This window comes from Pipistrellus kuhlii, unplaced genomic scaffold, assembly GCF_014108245.1.
Source record: "Pipistrellus kuhlii isolate mPipKuh1 unplaced genomic scaffold, mPipKuh1.p scaffold_m20_p_17, whole genome shotgun sequence".
In the NCBI taxonomy this organism is placed as follows: domain Eukaryota; kingdom Metazoa; phylum Chordata; class Mammalia; order Chiroptera; family Vespertilionidae; genus Pipistrellus; species Pipistrellus kuhlii.
In genome coordinates, this window is record NW_023425482.1 from 19,712,542 (window position 1) to 19,731,560 (window position 19,019).

General features: G+C 41.5%; 1 protein-coding gene and 1 long non-coding RNA gene across 3 annotated transcripts in view; both read right to left on the reverse strand.

Annotated features, from left to right (window-relative positions):
- SNTB2 (syntrophin beta 2) overlaps positions 1-18,650 on the reverse strand; it is a 68,613-nt gene extending 49,963 nt beyond the window's left edge. The window contains exon 1 of one of the 2 annotated variants that reach the window (XM_036441390.2): positions 18,014-18,650. In XM_036441390.2, coding sequence (XP_036297283.1) covers positions 18,014-18,608 — 595 coding nt within the window. In that variant the 5' untranslated portion in view covers positions 18,609-18,650. The remainder of the gene's footprint in view (positions 1-18,013) is intronic. The other variant, XM_036441389.2, reaches the window with a different exon arrangement.
- Positions 12,124-14,037, reverse strand: LOC123652490. The gene is made up of 2 exons (XR_006741867.1): positions 12,697-14,037; positions 12,124-12,471 (listed from the first exon to the last, which is right to left on the reverse strand). It is a non-coding gene; the product is annotated as an uncharacterized LOC123652490 (long non-coding RNA).
- Positions 18,651-19,019: the final 369 nt, after the last annotated feature.

Genomic DNA, 19,019 nt, shown 5'->3' on the forward strand with positions numbered 1-19,019 from the left:
TAGGATTCAAGGTAAAAAGCAGTGATCTTTTCAGTGAAGTGTTATCAGACGCTGGAAAAGATAGTATTGGCTGTTATGGATTGTTTCTCCTTAAAGAACTACCAAGGTAAGTCTACAAAAGGAAATAAGTACCTTAAAAACTCTAAGACTTTTCCCTTAAAGCAGAGCTTGAGATCACTACTGAAACACAGGGCAAAAATTTCATAATAGATACACGTATACTTTTCTTTTTTTATATTTATATTTTTAAAGATAACTTTTATTTATCTTTTTTGTTGTTGTTAGCCTTACCCAAGGACATGTTTTCCACTGATTTTTGGACAGTGGAGGTAGGAGGAGAGAAAAAAGAGGAGGGAAGGAGGGAGGGAGTGGGGGGGAGAGAAAAAGAGGAAGAGAGAGGGAGGAAGGGAAAGATATATATATATATATATATATATATATATATATATATATATATAGCTAAAGAGTGATTAAATAGTATTATGATCTTTATATTTGAAATGGATAGTTAAACAACCTTAAAATAAATATACACACAACAAACAATTGGGTATGTACTTAAGGAAACAAAAGTGTTTAAGAATTTAAGGGAAACAAAATTTCCCTCCATAGTATCCTAGAATAGTACCCTAAGCCTCAGGACAATGAGTGTTAAGATTTCTTTATTTAATTTAATTGCTATAAAATAATTTTTATCCTTGTATTTTTTTAATCACAAAAGGAATTGGGTACTCTGTAAACATTGTCATATTATATAAGTATATAACCTAGTAGATGAGAGGGCTCTGTAAAACCTCTCTAAATGCCTACTGTGAAAACACAGGATGCTCTCCTATACCTACCACCATTAGAATATGTCAAGTATGTACATCTATAAGCATATAATAACACATTCCTTTATCGTATAAAATTATCCAAAGTAAAAGAAATTGCACAAACAGAACAATATCCAGGGAAAAGGGGACTCTATTTAATTTTTTTTCTCTTTATTTAACTTTACACACTTCCCTATAATTAATTTTCAGGGGTTAATTCTCACCTGAGGATATTTTCCCATTGATTTTTAGAGAGTGTGAGGGGCAAGAGGGAGAGACAAGAGAGAAACAGCAATATGAGAGAGACATATTGGCCTCCTGCATGGGCCCCAACCAGAACCATGGATCGAGCCTGCAACCGAGGTACATGCCTTTGACCAGAATCGAACCTGAGACCCGAGAGCTGATGCTCTCTATCCATTGACCCAAACCGACTAGAGCTGATTGAATTTTTAAAAGTACTTGATAATTTTGTGAAAAACGAAGATGTCACACTTACCAAAAATGAGGAACTTCAAAACTCCAAAATTTTGCAGTGCATCTACTATCATGCTAAACTTTTAATATTTAACTAGTCCTATCTAATAAAGAGGGGATATGCTAATTGACCCTCATGCCATCACAAAATATGGCGGTGTCCACAGCCAATGAGGGAATGTGCTAATTGACTGCCATGCCCTCAAAGATGGCTGCGCCCACAGCCACAAGAAGGCAGCACCCAGTCCCTTCGGCCCTGCCGGGGCAGCAGGTGCACCAGCCTCCGGAGTTCCCAAGTCCCCTTTTCCCCCTAGCCACCTAGGGCCGGCCCGAGGCACAGGTAAGCCTTGGACGGCAGCTGCCCAGCCTCCCAAGGCCGCAGCAGAGGTGTGATGGGGGTGTGGTTTTCCCCTGATCGCAAGGTCGCCTCCCGCCCCTGAGGGCTCCTGGACTGTGAGAGGGGGCAGGCCAGGCTGAGGGACCCCCCACCCTACAGTGCATGCATTTTCACTGGGCCTCTAGTAAAAATGTATTTAAAAAATAATAATTTCATGGCAGTATGCTAATGCTAAACAAGATAAATATTAACTTCTTTACAAAAGAAATTGATTCCCAACCTTGTCAAAATATTCCTAGTATCTGACAGGCGTCTTCAAACTACGGCTCTCGGGCGACATGCGGCCCGCAGAGAAGTCTGATCCGGCCCGCCAGGTTTTTTGTTACAGTAGGAATTAGTAGTTCATATAATCCGGCCCTCCAGCTCTCTGAGGGACCGTGATCTGGCCCCCACTTTAAAAAGTTTGAGGACCCCTGAAAGTAAATTGCTTAACAGTAGCCAACACAGATAAATATTTATGCAAACAATTTCTACATTTCTCCTGCTTTTCCACTCTAGAAAGGACAAAGAACAAGAGATTATTTGGCATCTACTTTTACTTTGACCTTTTTTTGCAATATTCATTGAGACCATCTTGTTCTCATTCACTAAAAAGCAATGAAGAAAACTCCAGTTACACAATAACCAGTGACAAAATTAACTGCAATTGAGATGGCTCAATATTTCTAAGTGATTTTTTTTCTGTTTGAAGAAAAAGTTCATTTAAAGAGCTGCCTTTGTCGGCCTCAAGGAGATTAGTTACTTGTTATAATGAAAGGCGGGAGAGCAAAAGCTGATTTATCTGCAAATCTGTAACGTAAAATCTCTTATCTGGCACTTTGTGCATCTCTAGCACAATAGTAATGTTCGAAGTATGGTATTATAAATCCTGAGGTTCCATAGGAATGATCAAAGAAAGATTCAAGTATATGTAAAATAACATTAGTATTACAAGTAACCTGATTTATATTCTAATTCTCTGACAATCCATGTATTTTATTGACAATCCATAGTCAATTTATATTAACTATAATTCTTCATTCTCTCATATCTCATATTTATAATTATAAAATATGAGAACTGGAAGGCACCTTATTTTTAATAGATAAGAAATGTAAGGCTTCTGATGCTGAAATCATTTTTTTCCAACGTCACGTTAACAGAAATGCTTTGCTGTATTATTTCCCAAGTATCTTGTCCTTTCAACGCTTCAGTTGGGAACCAAAGCATTTTTGGTACCAGAAGGCTCAGGTAGTTTCTGTAACTACATTCTGAGGGTGAGAGATGCCTTAAGGAGCCTAAAGACTTCTGAGCGAGGCCCAAGCACAGAGGATGTAAGAGGAAATATGAGAAATAAAGAAAGAATAGTGGGAGTAAACCTGTAGGTGATAGAGTAATATGAGGAAACTAGATTTTCTTTCTCTCAACCACAATCTCTTTAGAGATAAGCAGAGGAAAAACATTTTTTCTTTTTAATTTAAAATTTTAATTGTTGACACTATTGCAGGTAGCCCCAATTTTTCCCTCTGCTTTTGCCTACCTCCACCTAGCCCCGCCCTCTTCCTACCTGGCCCTCATCACAATACTGGAAAACATTTTCATTGTCAAAACATGTATGTAAAAAAAAAAAAAAAAAAGTATGTGAAATATACATACAAATACAGCTGTCTGATACTATCAACCTAGACCTGGCTGCTAAAAACCATACTAAACATTTAAAATTATTTCATTTCTTTATTTTCCAGTATAAATGATTAATACTAATATTGTGAGTACTGTCATTATTCTGTATTCTAAAATGAAATTAACAAACATAAAAATCAACTCTATGACACTGTAAGTAGACAAAGATCAATATTAAAATATCTGTGAACACTGATTTTCAGAAATTCACTTTAGTTTTATTGTTGTTTCCCTGTAGATTTGCCCAGAGCTAGCTTAATTTTTTTCAATTATTTTTATTTTATGCTCATTGTAAAAATAAGTGCAATTTATTCTAGTATGTAATCGATAATCTTTGAAGAGACTAATACAGAATATTTACTATTAATATTCTAAAATATAGATTACTGTGATTTTCTAAAAGGTAGACTGCTTTTATTTCAATGAAAACAGTTAATAATTTAACAGTTAACAGTTAACAATAACCTTTACCAAGACACTTTGTGTTCAGTCAAACAGACTGTGCTTCATTCAGGCATACATTTTTTTGTAAAGGTGGATACAGTTTGGATGCTGCTTTGTTAACATTGATGTTTTCCAAAAGTAAAATAACTTAGTAATGAATTGAAAATGGAAGAGCTTCTCTTTGGAGGGTAGCTCAGTTGGTTAGAATGTCCTCCCAATATGAAAAGGTTGTAGGTTCAATCGCTGGTCAGGGCACATACAAATATCAACCAAAAAAAACCAAAAAAACAATTGGCTAGCCCAGCCAGTATACCTTGTGGTTCAGTGTTGACCTATGAACCAGGAAATCATGGTTCGATTCCCAGTCAGGGCACATGCCCCAGTTTTGGGCTCGATCCAAGGCAGGGGTTGTGCAGGAAGCAGCCAATCTATGATTCCCTCTCCTCACTGATATTTCTATGTTTCTCACCTTTTCCCTTCCTCTCTAAAATCAAAAATATAATAAAATAAAATGTTTGGCTAGAATAATTACAAATTTTTTTATTTTGCATTACAAAGTAGCAGATAATGAACAAAATTGTTAAACAATATCTAAGAAATCAATTGTACCATTTTCACTAATAAAACATTCGTAAACATTTTCAAGACTCAGTGTTCCAGAGTCTGGAAAATCAATTACCGTGTTTCCCCGAAAATAAGACATCCTCCAAAAATAAGACCTAACGCATGGAAAGATAAGACATCCCCTAAAAATAAGGCCTAACGCGACTTTGGGAGAAAAAAATTAATATAAGACACTGTCTTATTTTCAGGGAAACGGTATTTGAAATTTGAACATCACTTGCTAGCTCCCATCTCTGCCCTTCGGACATGCCGTTCCACTCAAGGAGAACACCTCCCTGCCCTGCCCCGCCCTTCTTTCACCTGAGCCAAAACACATCCCTCACATTGTAGGCTCCTTTATGCCAAGATCTCTCCTTATAATATAGAAAATAATTTGGATTAATTTACATATTTATTAACATTTATAAACTCATTCTGCATACTTAAAAGTACACAGAGTGTGGGTACTCAATACATTTTGATTAACCAGCTATCTATTTGCACCCAGTATGAAAAATCAGAAACTGAAAGACTGGGAGACATTAACGATAACCCCCAGACAGACAAAACAACACAGAATTCAGAGCACAAGTTCCTGTACATTAAGCCAATGGTAACAGTAAAACTGCTGGGTCTTTAGAACCTGCTAGTTTCTTAACCTAAACTGATCTATCAGAGAAGCAATCTGTTATAATGGTAAACACCAAGACTTGTGGAGTCTGATAAATTTGAGTAACTACCTTGCCTTTACATCCAAGTGCTGTCACCTTGGATGAATTATTTAATCTCTCCATGCCTCAATTTCTTCATATATATATATATATATATATATATATATATATATATTTAATTTCTTCATATTTAAAATAGACATGATGCTACCTGCCATAGAGGTGATAACTGCGATGATACATGTAAAGCTTTGCAGCAATGTCATTACTTCTATTGATCTTAAAAAATTTATAATTTAGCTACAGAAATATTTTAAGCTCTATAACTTCAATTATCTACATTGTTATAGTGGATGTAAGTCTGCCTAGCCACCACCCCATTCCACATTTATTTCGTATTGTGGTGAGCCTGCCAATTTCAACATACCAAGCATGGACACGTGACCCAGGCCTACATAACAGTCTCCATCATCTTAGAAATAATGACATGTCCAAGGGGCAGACACAGCAGAGCTACTTAATCTTCCCCGAGACTGATATATGGGTACTAAAATTATTCTTTTTTAACAGGGTTACTAAGTTAGGGCCCGGTATTCCCAGAACCACCGGCACCATCTTAGCTGACTACACAGAATTAGACTCCACAGCAGGAGGTGTTGCAGCCAAGATAATTTGAGCCTTTGGATCCCTCTGGACCTAAACCTAGGTCCACCCCCACTCTGAGGCAATACATTCCACTTCTGCTTGGTTTGGTTTGGGTGTCTGCAACCAAAATAATTCTTGCTAAAAAAAAATTGTGTATGTCTATTTTGATAGACGATGCTTCTTCTCTATCCCAATCTAATTTCAAGGCCTACCCGCGAGCTCTCCATATTTTTGTTGTCATAGTTATAAAATGATAATCATAAAGCATACTTGCAAAGTTGCTTGAAATTCATATAAAAGTAAAATAAATGCTGGGAATAACGATGGAGTGTCAAGAGTTTTTGAAAAGTTCTAGCTTGCCTGTATCCAAGCAAATTTATTCTTTTTTAAAAAAAAATATATTTTATTGATTTTTTACAGAGAGGAAGGGAGAGAGATTGAGAGCTAGAAACATCGATGAGAGAGAAACATCGACCAGTTGCCTCTTGCACACCCCCTACCGGGGATGTGCCCGCAACCAAGGTACATGCCCTTGACTGGAATAGAACCCAGGACTTTTCAGCCAGCAGACCGACGCTCTACCACTGAGCCAAACCAGTTTCGGCGAGCAAATTTATTCTTGCTTTCCTTTTACAGCTGTCTATAAAGTTTCTGTATGTCTTAACCTGGTAGTTTCTCATTTAATCTCTAATTCTGTCTCCTGATGTTTTAGAAGAGGCCTACCTAACATCCATGCCTCCTCCTTCTGGTAACACCACCTTGATTATCCTTTGAGAAACCCCCTCTGTCAGTCCATCCAGAACCAGGAGAGGCTGCCCTGCTCCCTGGCTCCAAGGTGAGTACCTGATATAAGCCTGACCGATCTGAACATCGGATAGCCCTTCCCACATGACTGGAACAGAGATGAGTGAGGTCCAGATTTCTGGCAGAATGACTAGGAAAGATATTACAAAGACACTAGTTTTGTTCATATTAATTTATGGGTTTAATACAATTTTAATAAAAATCCCAAACCTTCTCTGGAGAAATAAGTAACTATTAATATACCCTCCTGTTATTTTTCAGATTTTTATTGAATAGTCCACTTGAGTTGTCACATATTAAATGTTATAGGTACAATCAAGTGTGGTGTGTTACAAAATACTCAAATAGAATACAATAGAAAATCCAGAATGAGATCACAGAATATAAAGGAAAAAAAACAGTACATTTCGAATCAGTAAAGCAAGGTCAGGGCACTCCTCCATGGGCAGACAGGGAGCATGGGTACCTGCCCACGGCACACTCACTAACCAGACGCAGGCATGGCTTTGAATCTTCCCCCCCTCGGCATACCAGGCAGCCCCATCAATCTGACAGACAGTGCGTGCAAGCGGATTAAGATTATTTGACAAGTAATGCTGAGACCATCAGCTAACTATTTGAGAAAATAAATAGTTACATCTCTACTGCATGCTCACATGCCAAAATAAACTCTACATAGGTTAAAGAGTTAAACATAAAAAAATGAAACCACAAAAGGACTAGAACAAAACTGGTGCAAAAGATACTGTTAGAGTGAAAAACAGCAAAGCTTCGAGAGGAGACATGAGGGAGTGAGCGGTGGTCCTGAGGCCTGGCTGCTCGGCTCTCCCAGGAGCTCTGAGGCCTGTCAGTATCTTACAGCACCTCCTCCATCCTCTATGTGAGCTAGCTTGAAGGGGCTTCTAGGCTCTGAAACCAAAAGAGCCCTGAATAAGGAGTGTGTACTATAATTTTTTTGTTATTAATCAACTCATTTTACTAAAAATAAATAAATTTGTGATTTTTCTGAATCTCTCCTTTTTTTTAATCCTCACCTGAGGGTATGTTTTTTAAAAATTGATTTTAGAGAGGAAGGGGGGGGCTGATTATCGATCGGTTACCTTTCATATGCACTCCAACTGTGGATCGAACCTGCAACCTACAATACATATGTGACATGACAAGGAATGAACCTGCCACCTTCAGATGTACAGAATGATACTCCAACCAACTGAGCAACCCAGCCAGAACCTGAGTCTCTTTCAATGAACAATTAAACCATTTTTCAAAGGTGAGGTGTAACATTTTACACAAATGACAGATTAGTTAAATGGAAAAACAGAGGACTCAACTTTCTCATCTCTATTCAGTTTACTTTTCATAAAGCATTTTAAATAATTTGCAAATTCAAAAACAAGAGGAACAGAAGACGGTAGAAAGAAAAAAAATTTTGCAGAAAAGCCAAAGGAATTAAAAAATATCTGCACTTCACATATTCATACCTAGTTATATGTCAAAGCATTTTAACAATGTCTCGGGAGCCTGGTTACAGAAACAAAACCAGATTTGAGTTTTGTAACTCTTACTCTTTCCCAAAGGTATATCTATGGACACCATAATCACTGGCACTTTGCTCATATACACAATTATTTCATGAGTTTTGTTTTTAAACTGAATTTGAACATAAAATTTGATAAGGGAATCAGTGTATTTTCCTTAGAACAACACTTAAAATAACTAAATCAAATGTATTTTTCCAGAGACAAAATTTTAAACTTACCTGAACACACTATAATTTCTTCAGAGGAAAGGTCAAAAGCTCATTTCTCTAATTTAGAGAAAAACAACAACAACAAAATAAAGGAAGAATATGTTCTTATGCTTTGTGACCCTAAAGTTTTTCTGCTCAGTCCCCATAGCCAGCGTTACACTGCCTAAGTGGTTTATTACAAAGCTTAATAGTATGAGCTTAACACCCTCCCCATTTTTCCATTCACCCCCTTCCACTGATAATAACCAATCTTCTAGTGTCCTCAGGTAGAAATCTCAAGGCTAATTCACTGTATCCAGTCTGCCCCACATCCTGTCATTTCTTTCTTTAAAACTGGCTTTCAATTCTCCACCCCAGTCTCTAGGGATCCAATACCTGTGCTACCAACAAGGTTAACCGCCAGAGATTCTCTACAAGTATCAAATCTTTGGGTGTGTGGGAAGTCAGAAGGAGACTGTCCAGGTGAGAAAATGTCCCTCATGGATTCTACTGTCCCCTGGCAGAATCGCCTGCTTTAAAATGCTTCTTGAGGCCCTGGCCAGGTAACACAGTTGGTTAGAGCATTGTTCCCACACGCCAAGTTCATGGGTTCAATCGCCATCAGGGCACATACAAGAAGCAACCAATGAATGTTTAAATATGTGAACAAATCTCTCTCTCTCTCTTCCCCTCCAGCCCTTTCTCTCTTTAGCCTTCCCTCTCTCTCTCAAAATCAATTTTTAAAAAATGTTTCTTGAATGGAATCTTCCTCTCTATTCCCAGCTCCACCGTTACTACCTCCACCCCCTTCAATGGTCATCGCCTCTGGCTTAGACTGCATTTTATTCCAACAGCTGTAGTGTTCCCACCTTTGGTCCTTCCTCCTTGCATTGCATCCAATGTATCCACTGCTGCCAACCAAAATTCTGTTCCCATCATGTCACTTCCTGGCTCAAAAATGGATTGCATCAGTTCCCGTCCCTTCTATCTCTTCTTTTCCCATTTAGAACAATACAAAATGAAAAACAAACCACCCCAAAAGTAAAATCTTCCTTGGACACGTCATTCAACTCTAGTTACCATCTTTGCTTCTTTTGTTTTTCTGAGAAGCTTTACAAAGGTACAGTCTGCTCACTAGCTTCGGCTCCTGTCACTCTTCTGGAATTGCTTTTACGAGAACTCTAACACCTTGCTCTCTGAATACCAAACCCAACTGATTACTCTTTCGTCCTTGACTTTCGTGGCTTCTTGGTAGCATCTGGATGCTGGTCAGCCCACTTCTGAAGCCCCTGCCTCCCTAACTCCCACTGCACCCTTTCTCCAGACTCTCTCCCTACATCCGGGACTATCTTTCCTGCTTTGCTTTTCTCCGCTTTCACTTGAAATGGAAGAGTTCTGCGAGTTCCCATCCTGGCCCTACTCTTCTTTTTAATTTGCACTGCCTGGATGATCACATCCCCACGGGATCAATTGCCGCCTCTACTCTGACATCTTAAATCTTCAGCTCAGCTTTGACATTTCTCCTGATTTCTCCAGTAGTCAGTCTGAAGTACACACCTGGCCTTCTGCACCGGAGGTCACGCAGGTTACTCAAATTTAACATGTCCCAAATAAAACGTCTTATCTTCACCCAAAAAACTAGTTCTTCCACTGTTCATACTGGTTTCATAGCTATCCAGTTCCCCAAGCCAGAAATCTAGGAGTTATCCTCCACTTTTCTCTCTCCTTCAGCCTCCAAACAAACTATTATTATTTTTTGTTTGTTTTAAATCTGAACCCGAGGACATGCTTATTGATTTTAGAGAGAGGGAGAGAAAGAGAGAGAAATAGACTGGCTGCCTTATGCCTGACCAGGGACTGAACTGCGACTTCAGCATGTGCCCGGCCAGGACAATGTATGGGAGGATGCTCCTGAGGTACACTGGCCAGGGCTTCAGACTGAGCGTTTAGACCTGCTGTTTCTATGTGCTTAGTGCTTTTCAGTTTCATATTGTCTTATCTGGTGTCACTATCCTTATGGTGTCACAACAGCCTTCTACCTGCTTTTTCTTACGTCTTGAACTCCTCCATTCCCTCTGCCACTCTAAACTTTCTAAGACAGTGCAGCCTCACTTACAGCACTTTCTCACTTGAAGCACTTTTAAGCCTTAGTGGCTCCCCAGGCCTGAAACTTTTTATTTTACATTTTTATTGATATTTTGAGAGAGAGAGAGAGAGAGAGAGAGAGAGAGAGAGAGAGAGAGAGAGAGAGAGATAAACATCAATTTGAGAGTCAAACATCAATCGGCTCCTTCCCTCTCCACCTCATCTTCCCCACTGGGGTCCCTGCAACCCGGGCATGTGCCTTGACCAGGAATCGAATGGGAAAACCCTTTTGAACACCTTCCAGGGCTCCAGGCCTAAAACTTTTTTTTTTCTTAATATATTTTATTTTATTATTATTATTTTTTAATATATTTTATTGATTTTTTACAGAGAGGAGGAGAGAAGGATAGAGAGCTAGAAATGTCGATGAGAGAGAAACATCGACCAGCTGCCTCTTGCACACCCCCTACTGGGGATGTGCCCCCAACCAAGGTACATGCCCTTGACCGGAATCGAACCTGGGACCTTTCAGTCTGCAGGCCAACGCTCTATCCACTGAGCCAAACCGGTTTTGGCCAGGCTAAAACTTTTAACAGTACACGCCCTTCAGTAAAAATGTGAGTCTATACCCTCAACCTATGAATATTCATTGATGTATGTAATGTGTAGTATAAAACCTATAAAGTATAGAATTCTAGAAAGAATGAGGTAAAGATGAAATAAATACACAAACATACCTCTGATGAACTCATACTATCATTAGCTACTATATGTCTCCAAGTACAATATTCTCAGGGTGAAGTGCATTACTAATGACAATGTATTAATCCACATTTCACATAGTCTATTTGGCAAATTCATTTTTGAGGCTGACTTCTCTAAAGAGCTCCTCCTAGGAGAAATGTCAGCTCTACCGCTTTGTTATTGTTTGTTGCGTTAGAATTACCTTCATCCATGGTTTCTTTGTACAAATCTTTAAGCCACATGTTCATTGTGTGAAGATTTAGTTAGAAGCAGATAATATAAAGTAAATCCACTCTATCGGACTGCAATATGATAATAGCAGACAAATTAAGTAAGGTGACCACAATCAGTTCCTCTTCTTTGTGAAGCTTCCGCTCTTCCCAAGATATCACTTGTATGCTGAATGTGTAATAGCACGGTCTTATAAGCCTGAGTGAGAGAATGAGCTAGTGTCATCTATACATTAAATATTAATAAAGCCTAAAACCTTTTTTCAGTTTGAGAAGTAAATATAGGGTGGGGCAAAAGTAGGTTTACAGTTGTTTGTATGGAAATTAAGAAATAATATAAGAATAAACTGTTTCGAATAAACCTACTTTTGCCCCACCCTATATACACCCCACGGAGACACTGCTTGGCACTGCACACAGGACCCTTGGTGATTTGGCTTCTGCCCACCTTTCCAGCCCGTTCTCCAGGTACACGCTTACCATACTTCACCATGCTTTACTTCTCTCAACACACCAGATACCATCGCTTTCTTAGCTTTGACATGTTGTCTCCTTTGAGCTTCTACCTCTGCTTCCAGGGCATCATGTTCTCACCTCTTTTAAAGCACTCTCACAACCTGCCGTAACTGTTTCCTTACTAGCCTAAAGGGCAGGGATTACTCCCCATTTGGAATTCCCAGCATTTACCCTAGCACCTTGTTTGCAATGGGTACTTAATAAAATAAATGTTGACTGACAGAATGAAAAAGGTCCAAATTCCTCTGGCTGGCTTTCAGGCCTTGCATAATCTGGCTCCACTTTATCTACCCAGCTTTACTTCTTTCCCCAAATCCATTCCTAGACTCACCTCCTATCATATGCCATGCTCATTTTGGTTTTTGCTCAAGTTAGCCCCTCAACTGGACTGACTGCCTTCCATATAGAGCAGCAACCTGCCCCGCAGGTCTCAGATCAAACCATCCTCTCCCCATGAAGTCATACTCAGCTCTCCCGTCTCCCAATTTAGCCATCTCTTCAGAGAACTCTTGGAGAGCGAGTATTACACATGTTAGCAGTTACTCTCTATGTGGCATTTTTCTCTCCCCCATGTTAGTCTAAGTTTTGGATGCCAGGGACCACCTTCAACTTCTTTAGCACACCGTTTTCTTAAGAACACACTGCAGCCCTAACCGGTTTGGCTCAGTGGATAGAGTGTCGGCCTGCAGTCTGAAGGGTCCCGGGTTCAATTCCGGTCAAGGGCATGTACCTTGGTTGCAGGCACATCACATCCCCAGTTAGGGGTGTGCGGGAGGCAGCTGATTGATGTTTCTAATTCTCTATCCCTCTCCCTTCCTCTCTGTAAAAAAATCAATAAAATATATTAAAAAAAAAGAAAAAAAAAAGAACACACTGCAACATGATGCATAGAGGTGCTAAAAGATCTGACTGACTATAGGCACCCGGTACAAGGGAGAAAGCACTGCACTGGGTTTTAGTCCAAGTTCCACCACTAATTAGGTGACCTTAAACATGGTGCGCTAACCTCTCTGGGTCATTGATTTCTCATCTGGAAGATGAGACTTTACAACTTTTTAAACTCCAGGTAAGATTTTTCATCTTGTCCAAAGGAAACATTAAAAATTTTCCTTTAGAAACCAAGAGAAATTCTGATACCTTTGGTAACTCACCTAACTTTAATGAACTTCAGTATAATCCTTTGTAAAACAAAAATAAAACAGCCCGCCACTTCAAAGGACGGTATAAAGGTCAAAGGAGAAAATGCAGAAAAAAATGCACAGGTAATTTAAAAATCCTCATAAAAATACAAGGCATTTTAGTGGAAAATGTAAGCAAGCGACATTTCTGTCCTTCTGTTAGAACAGTGTGGCTAAGGAAAGTGACTGATTCTTTGAACGACCACTGTTCTATAGCCACTGGGTGCACTCCTAGTATCTTATCTACAAGTACAAAGGCACACATTTGAGCACAAAAGAAAGTAACTTTTATCCTGGAATGATTACACAACACAAACTATATAGGTTGAAGTTACCAAGTCATCAGTTGAGATCTAAATTAAAGCCTGGTTATGTTTTCTAAAAGTATTCTGAGAATTTTCATAATTACTCTGAATTAGAATCAATAAACTTCTTGTACTTTGATAATAACTTAAAGGGCATATTTTCACACGAAGGAAACTCTGTAAAAAATAATCTGATTACAAAGACATAGCTTCTCAGACAAACACATCTGTCTAATCATTCAAGTGCTACGTAGAGAGGCTAGACAACAACAAAAGCGCAGAAATACAGATATTCTGACACTTTAGTTATTCTTTAAGAGAGAGATTCATGAATATTCACGCAAAACCTCAATGAAAATGTCAAATGTTTTTTCTAGGAAACTCTCAACTTGTCCAACATACGAAGAAAGTGGCAGTGTAGGAATCGAAGCTAGCTTAATTTCGCAGCATAATAATGTCAGCATTATATGTTACATTTCCCCTAACATATACAGCAAGCCATATTATATATGACACTCAAAATCTCAAACTATTCTAGATACAAAAATTATTTTTAATTTTGAAGTTAATTTTCATGCCAATCTACTTCCTCTATACACTTAACTATTTTCTTTTCAATATATTTCAGAGTAATTCTTTAAGAACCATATTCAGGCAGTAAAAGATGATTTCCCAACAATATTCCAATGAGACTTTAAAAATATTGATCTTTTCTCAAATATCAAACCCTAAACTGGATTGCCTTCTGTCCAGTTTAGGGTTTGATATTTTATTCTGTCTTTCCTAACCTTATCTGGAACACTTTTTGGTGTGTAGTCTAGTGCATATTCATTTAACCAATTTTATGGCCCTAAAAGCTTCATCTAAAAGCTTTATGGATAAATCCTATTCCTAGCATTCAGGATACAGCAAATTCAATATACAATATCTGATAGGTAAATAGTCACCCTTTGTGCTTCCAATCTGTATTATCTCTGCATATCTTAATATCAGTGCCAACAAACACTAGTCAAACTACAAGCACAGTGTTAATAGCAAGTGTTAAGGTTCTGAGTAGTAAGTGTGAAGAGGAAAAGTCAGAGGTAGGAAAAACTAAATGCAAAATTTAAGGATAAAAAGTTGGCCTAGATCAGAGGTGATAGAAAAACAGGAAGACAAGATTAGAAAAAAAAGGTGTTTACATCCAAGAAATGCAAACTCATTCTTAACCTGTACAACCTAAAATAATTCTTATAAAGTGAAATGGAGCCTTTTAACAATGCGTTATCCTGGCTATTTTCAGAAGTTCTTTGTTAACTCAAGGCACATCTGCATGGCCCCGTCCTATTTTTCTCATTCACGCTTTGTGTGTGTGTGTGTGTGTGTGTGGTTTTGTTATTGTTGTGCTGTTTACTGCTCTATGCCAGTACCTAAAAAGTACCCAGCACATAAACTGTCAAATGAATAACAACCTCTGAGGGAGGCATTATTACTATCCTGGTTTTAGAGATAAGGAAACCAAGGTTTAGCGAGGTGAGTAACTAGCCCTGGGGGTTAAAGCACTAGCCAGAAACAAACCTGAATCTGTCTGGCCACAAAGTCCTCATTTGTACTCTACCCTCACTGGGCGGACTCCCTTCTTAAAGCCTCTCACTGTGTGTCCTGACTGGTAGCAGCTTTCCCTTCTTAGGGGAAGGCTCAATTTAAGCTTCAACTTCTGTCAACTTTTTCCTGGCCATCCTCCACCGCCGATCCCCACTATGCTCTATAGATTTCTCCTTCCTTTGTGCTGTATCCTCTCTCTTAGGGTTGTATTGTTAGAGCCCTTTGCTGCACTTTTTTCTTATCTCAACCTCAAACTTCCCGAGGGGCAGAAATTAAGCATCTTCAAATGCCTCTGGTACGTGGCAGAGTTGAGTAAAATGTGAGATGTATGAATGAATACTCCCTACAAATCCGTGAGGTAAATAGGAACCCTTTAACTCAGTTCCCTAACCACAGGCAGCCAGAGCCTTCAGCTCTCCTTTGCTTGGGGGTGGCAAGGGCATGCCTGAAATTCCCTGCCCGGACCACAGAAGTGCATCGCCGTGCTCTGTCAAGGCGGCTTTTCAAATTCTGAGACATCCAATGAAAGAACAATACAGTTTCAAAACTCTAAGAGCTAAACATAAATTCTGCCTTTTAAAAAGTGGCCTACCTGGATGGGAGACCAGCTCTCCATTTTAAGTAGTCTGAATGGATCAATTAAATCACTGTTTTCAGTGATTTTTGCTCATTCGAAGTAATTTTATTTTTATATCCCTTGGCTTGAAAGCACAATTTTATTCTTCCCTCCACATATAAGGACAAAAAGTGCTTGTCTTTTACAAGCATGGGAAAGTAAAGTAGAACCTGTGTTAGGCAAAAAGGCATTCAGTAAATGTTATTATGCCACCGTTTGTAAACCTGCTAAAAGCACATGTGGCCTATTTTAAACCAATGAAAACATTTACTGGATGATTTTCATTTCGTTGGTATGAATACCAGGTTCAAATTATATTCAAACTGAAAGTGGGTTTAAAAAAAAAGGGTTGAAATGTCTGCCCATCACCACCACTGAGTACTACACAAATAGTACTGCATTCAATCTTTTGGCTCTAAGAATTTATAACCAAATGCTTAGCTGGGCCAATTTAAAAGCACACAGTTAAGCTTTTATTTTTTTATTTTTTTATATACAAACCACCAAGCCTCAATCTATCATTTTACTCCATTAACACTAATTTATTTTTTATTTATTTATTGGGGTTTTAACATTTGGTTAAAAAATTATGTAGGTTCCCAGTGTACAAAAAACTATGATACATCATCTGAATATTGCACTGTGTGCCCACTACCTGAAGCCAAATCTTCTCTGTCACCATGACCCCTTCTTCTCTGACCGTTTTTACTCTTTACTATCCCCACCCCCACCCCCAGGCTCCTTCCCCATGGCAACCACCATACTGTTGTCCGTGTCTATGAGTGCTTGTTTGGTTTTCTGATTTGCTGCTTTATTAACAGTAACTTATAAGCACTGTCTAGCTACACCTACAAGTGAAATATAAGTAAAATTTATAAAGAGGATATTATAATGTGGAACACTGGAATTTCACAACTGGAATTTCGTACTTGCAAACTAATATGTTCCCAAATACTTACTAGCTTTTTTGAAAAAAGTAAAGATCACTTTGCCAAGCAGGAGATATGGCATCTCAGTTTGAGGATTGGCCCCTCCCTGCCCCTTCCCTTTGTTCTCCCTCGGCCAGGGATACCCTCCTTAGTCATCTCTGCCATCGCATCCTTGGAGACCAGGTTCAAGATTCAGCTCCTGGAAAAAGTCCTCCATGACTAATCCTGGTTTTCACTAACTACTTCCTGCCTTTTCCATTCCCTTGGCACTTATATATAGTCTGCGCTACATAATCAATGAATGACTTGTCCATTTTGCATTTTTCTATCAGTTCCTTAAGTAGAGATACAAATAGACACATCATCTTTTATATTCTCTTCTATATACGGCAGGCAATAAATGCTTCCTGAATGGCTGAATCACCAGCGAAAGAAAGCCAATGGCTCAAAAACTTCTGGAGTAACTGGCTTTTCAGATCACATTTACAATACAGACACCCCATCACCTCCAACATGCAGGAATCCTCCAAGGAGAGGAGATTTAGTTTGCCTTTTGGTCCCACAAATGCACCACGAACGATCTAGGTTACAGACCACATACACAGGGTGTCTTCCTCCCCCCCCCGCCCCTCCCCCCAAAATATACACACTTCAACAGCTGATAGCTCAACTTTGAAAATGAAATGTATTTTAATAAACACTGCCTTTATAATGACTCCAAGAGTGTGTATACATTTTTTGGGGGGAGGGAGGGGGAGAGACAGACACTCTATACACTAAATAACCCTGACTATTCAAACGTATCTTGCAATTGAACATTTCAGGCTTCTAAAAGCTGCTTAAAGCCAGGCAGCAGCATGCCTATGAATGGAAGGAAGCTGGCACCGGCCTCTTGCAAAAGGGGCAAAAACTCTAGTTGGCAGTGAATGCCCAAACACGTGAGCCTCCCCTGTTAAACAAGGCTCATTAACCGCACAGAGTTGCTGGTTCAGCTTTCTAGCTTCGAGGAAGTGCTACGATCTGCTCTGGGTATTGTTGAGAGCCAATGATGGGTTAAATTCCCATTAAATTAACCGGCGTTTTGGTGGTTTGCCCAAGCATACCGATGGCATCCGTGTGGATATATATGTATTATTATTATTGTTGCTGTTATTATTATTATTTTTTTTTTAAACCAGCCCGCCCGGCAGAGGTGAGAGAAGAAGGTGCGGGCCCGGCGCTCCTCGGGGGGGCGCACGGACACCCCCAGAACCCGAGCCCGGGAAGTTCGCGGTGCCAGCGAAGCGCGCGCAGGCGGGGCTCCCGAGCGCGGCGGCTGCTGTTCACTAAGTCTCCACCGGCTCTTTCCCGGGGCGGCGAGCCACACTCCGGCGGCCGCCCAACTTTTCCCGCAGGAAGCATCCGCTTTTCCATCCTCACCCCGGGCCCGGGAGAGCCGGCCACCGGAGGGCTCGGAGGGGGAGGGAACGGGCTCGCTCCGCCGAGGGGCGGGGGGACGGACACGGACACAGAAACAAAGTGAGCGGCGCCCGCGCCCGCCGCTCGCCGCCCGCCGCCGCCGCCCGCCGCCGCCGCTCACCTTCCAGCAGCACCTCCTTGCCCGCGCGCTTGAGCGCCTGCACGGCCTGGTCGTGGGTGGCCTGGCGCAGGTCCGTGCCGTTCACCGACAGGATGGCGTCGCCCAGCCGCAGCGCCCGGCTCTGGTCGGCCGCCAGCCCCGGGAAGATCTTGGAGATGAGGATCGGCATCCGGTTCTCGCGGCCGCCCTTGATGCTGATGCCCAGGCCGCCCGCCTCCTGCTTCACCACCCGCACCCGGCGCACCGGCGGCGACGCGCCCGCCTCCACCGCCGGGCCCCGCGGCGGCGCGGGCGGGCTCGGGGGGCCCAGGCCGCGGCTCGGGCTCCCGGGCAGCGAGTCGCCGCCGCTGCCGCCGTTCGGGAGGCCGTTGAAGGCGGCCGCCGCCGCCGCCGCCAGCCCCAGCGCGGGCTCGGGCTCCCCCGCCGCCGCGGCGTCTCCCGTCAGGCTCAGGCTCTCCCCGCTCAGCTCGGCGACCACTCGGACCCAGCGCTCTCGCAGCAGCAGCTCCACCAGCCCCGCTTTGGTGGCCCGCGTCCACACCGCCATCGTCTGTCCCGCTCCCGCCGCCGCCGCCGCCGCCGCAGCTACCCTCATTCCAGTCAGTCAGGCGGCGCGGCCGGCGCTTCCCCCTTCCCGCCCGAGGGGGCGGGGCCGGCCCCTCCCCCGTCTGTGCATTATTCATGAGGCCACGCCCACCTGGAGGGGCGGGGCCACGAGCCGCTTCCGGGAGATGAAGGAGTTGCCAGGAGACCAGTCCCCTGTAAGCTCACCGGACGTGGGCAGCGGGAGGGAGCCGAGTGGCGGCGCTCCACCTCACCTCCTCCTTCCTTTCGCCTCTGACGGACCTTCCACCCACGCCGCCAACTCCTGACCTTTACACCGTGCAGTTCACCGGAGCTGCCTAGGCACGGAAAGCAAAGTCAGCTAGCTTCGAAAAAGCACTTTGCAAGACGGGGGTTGCACATTCATTCTTGCATTGATTGGTTCGTTCTGCATTTACTGAGG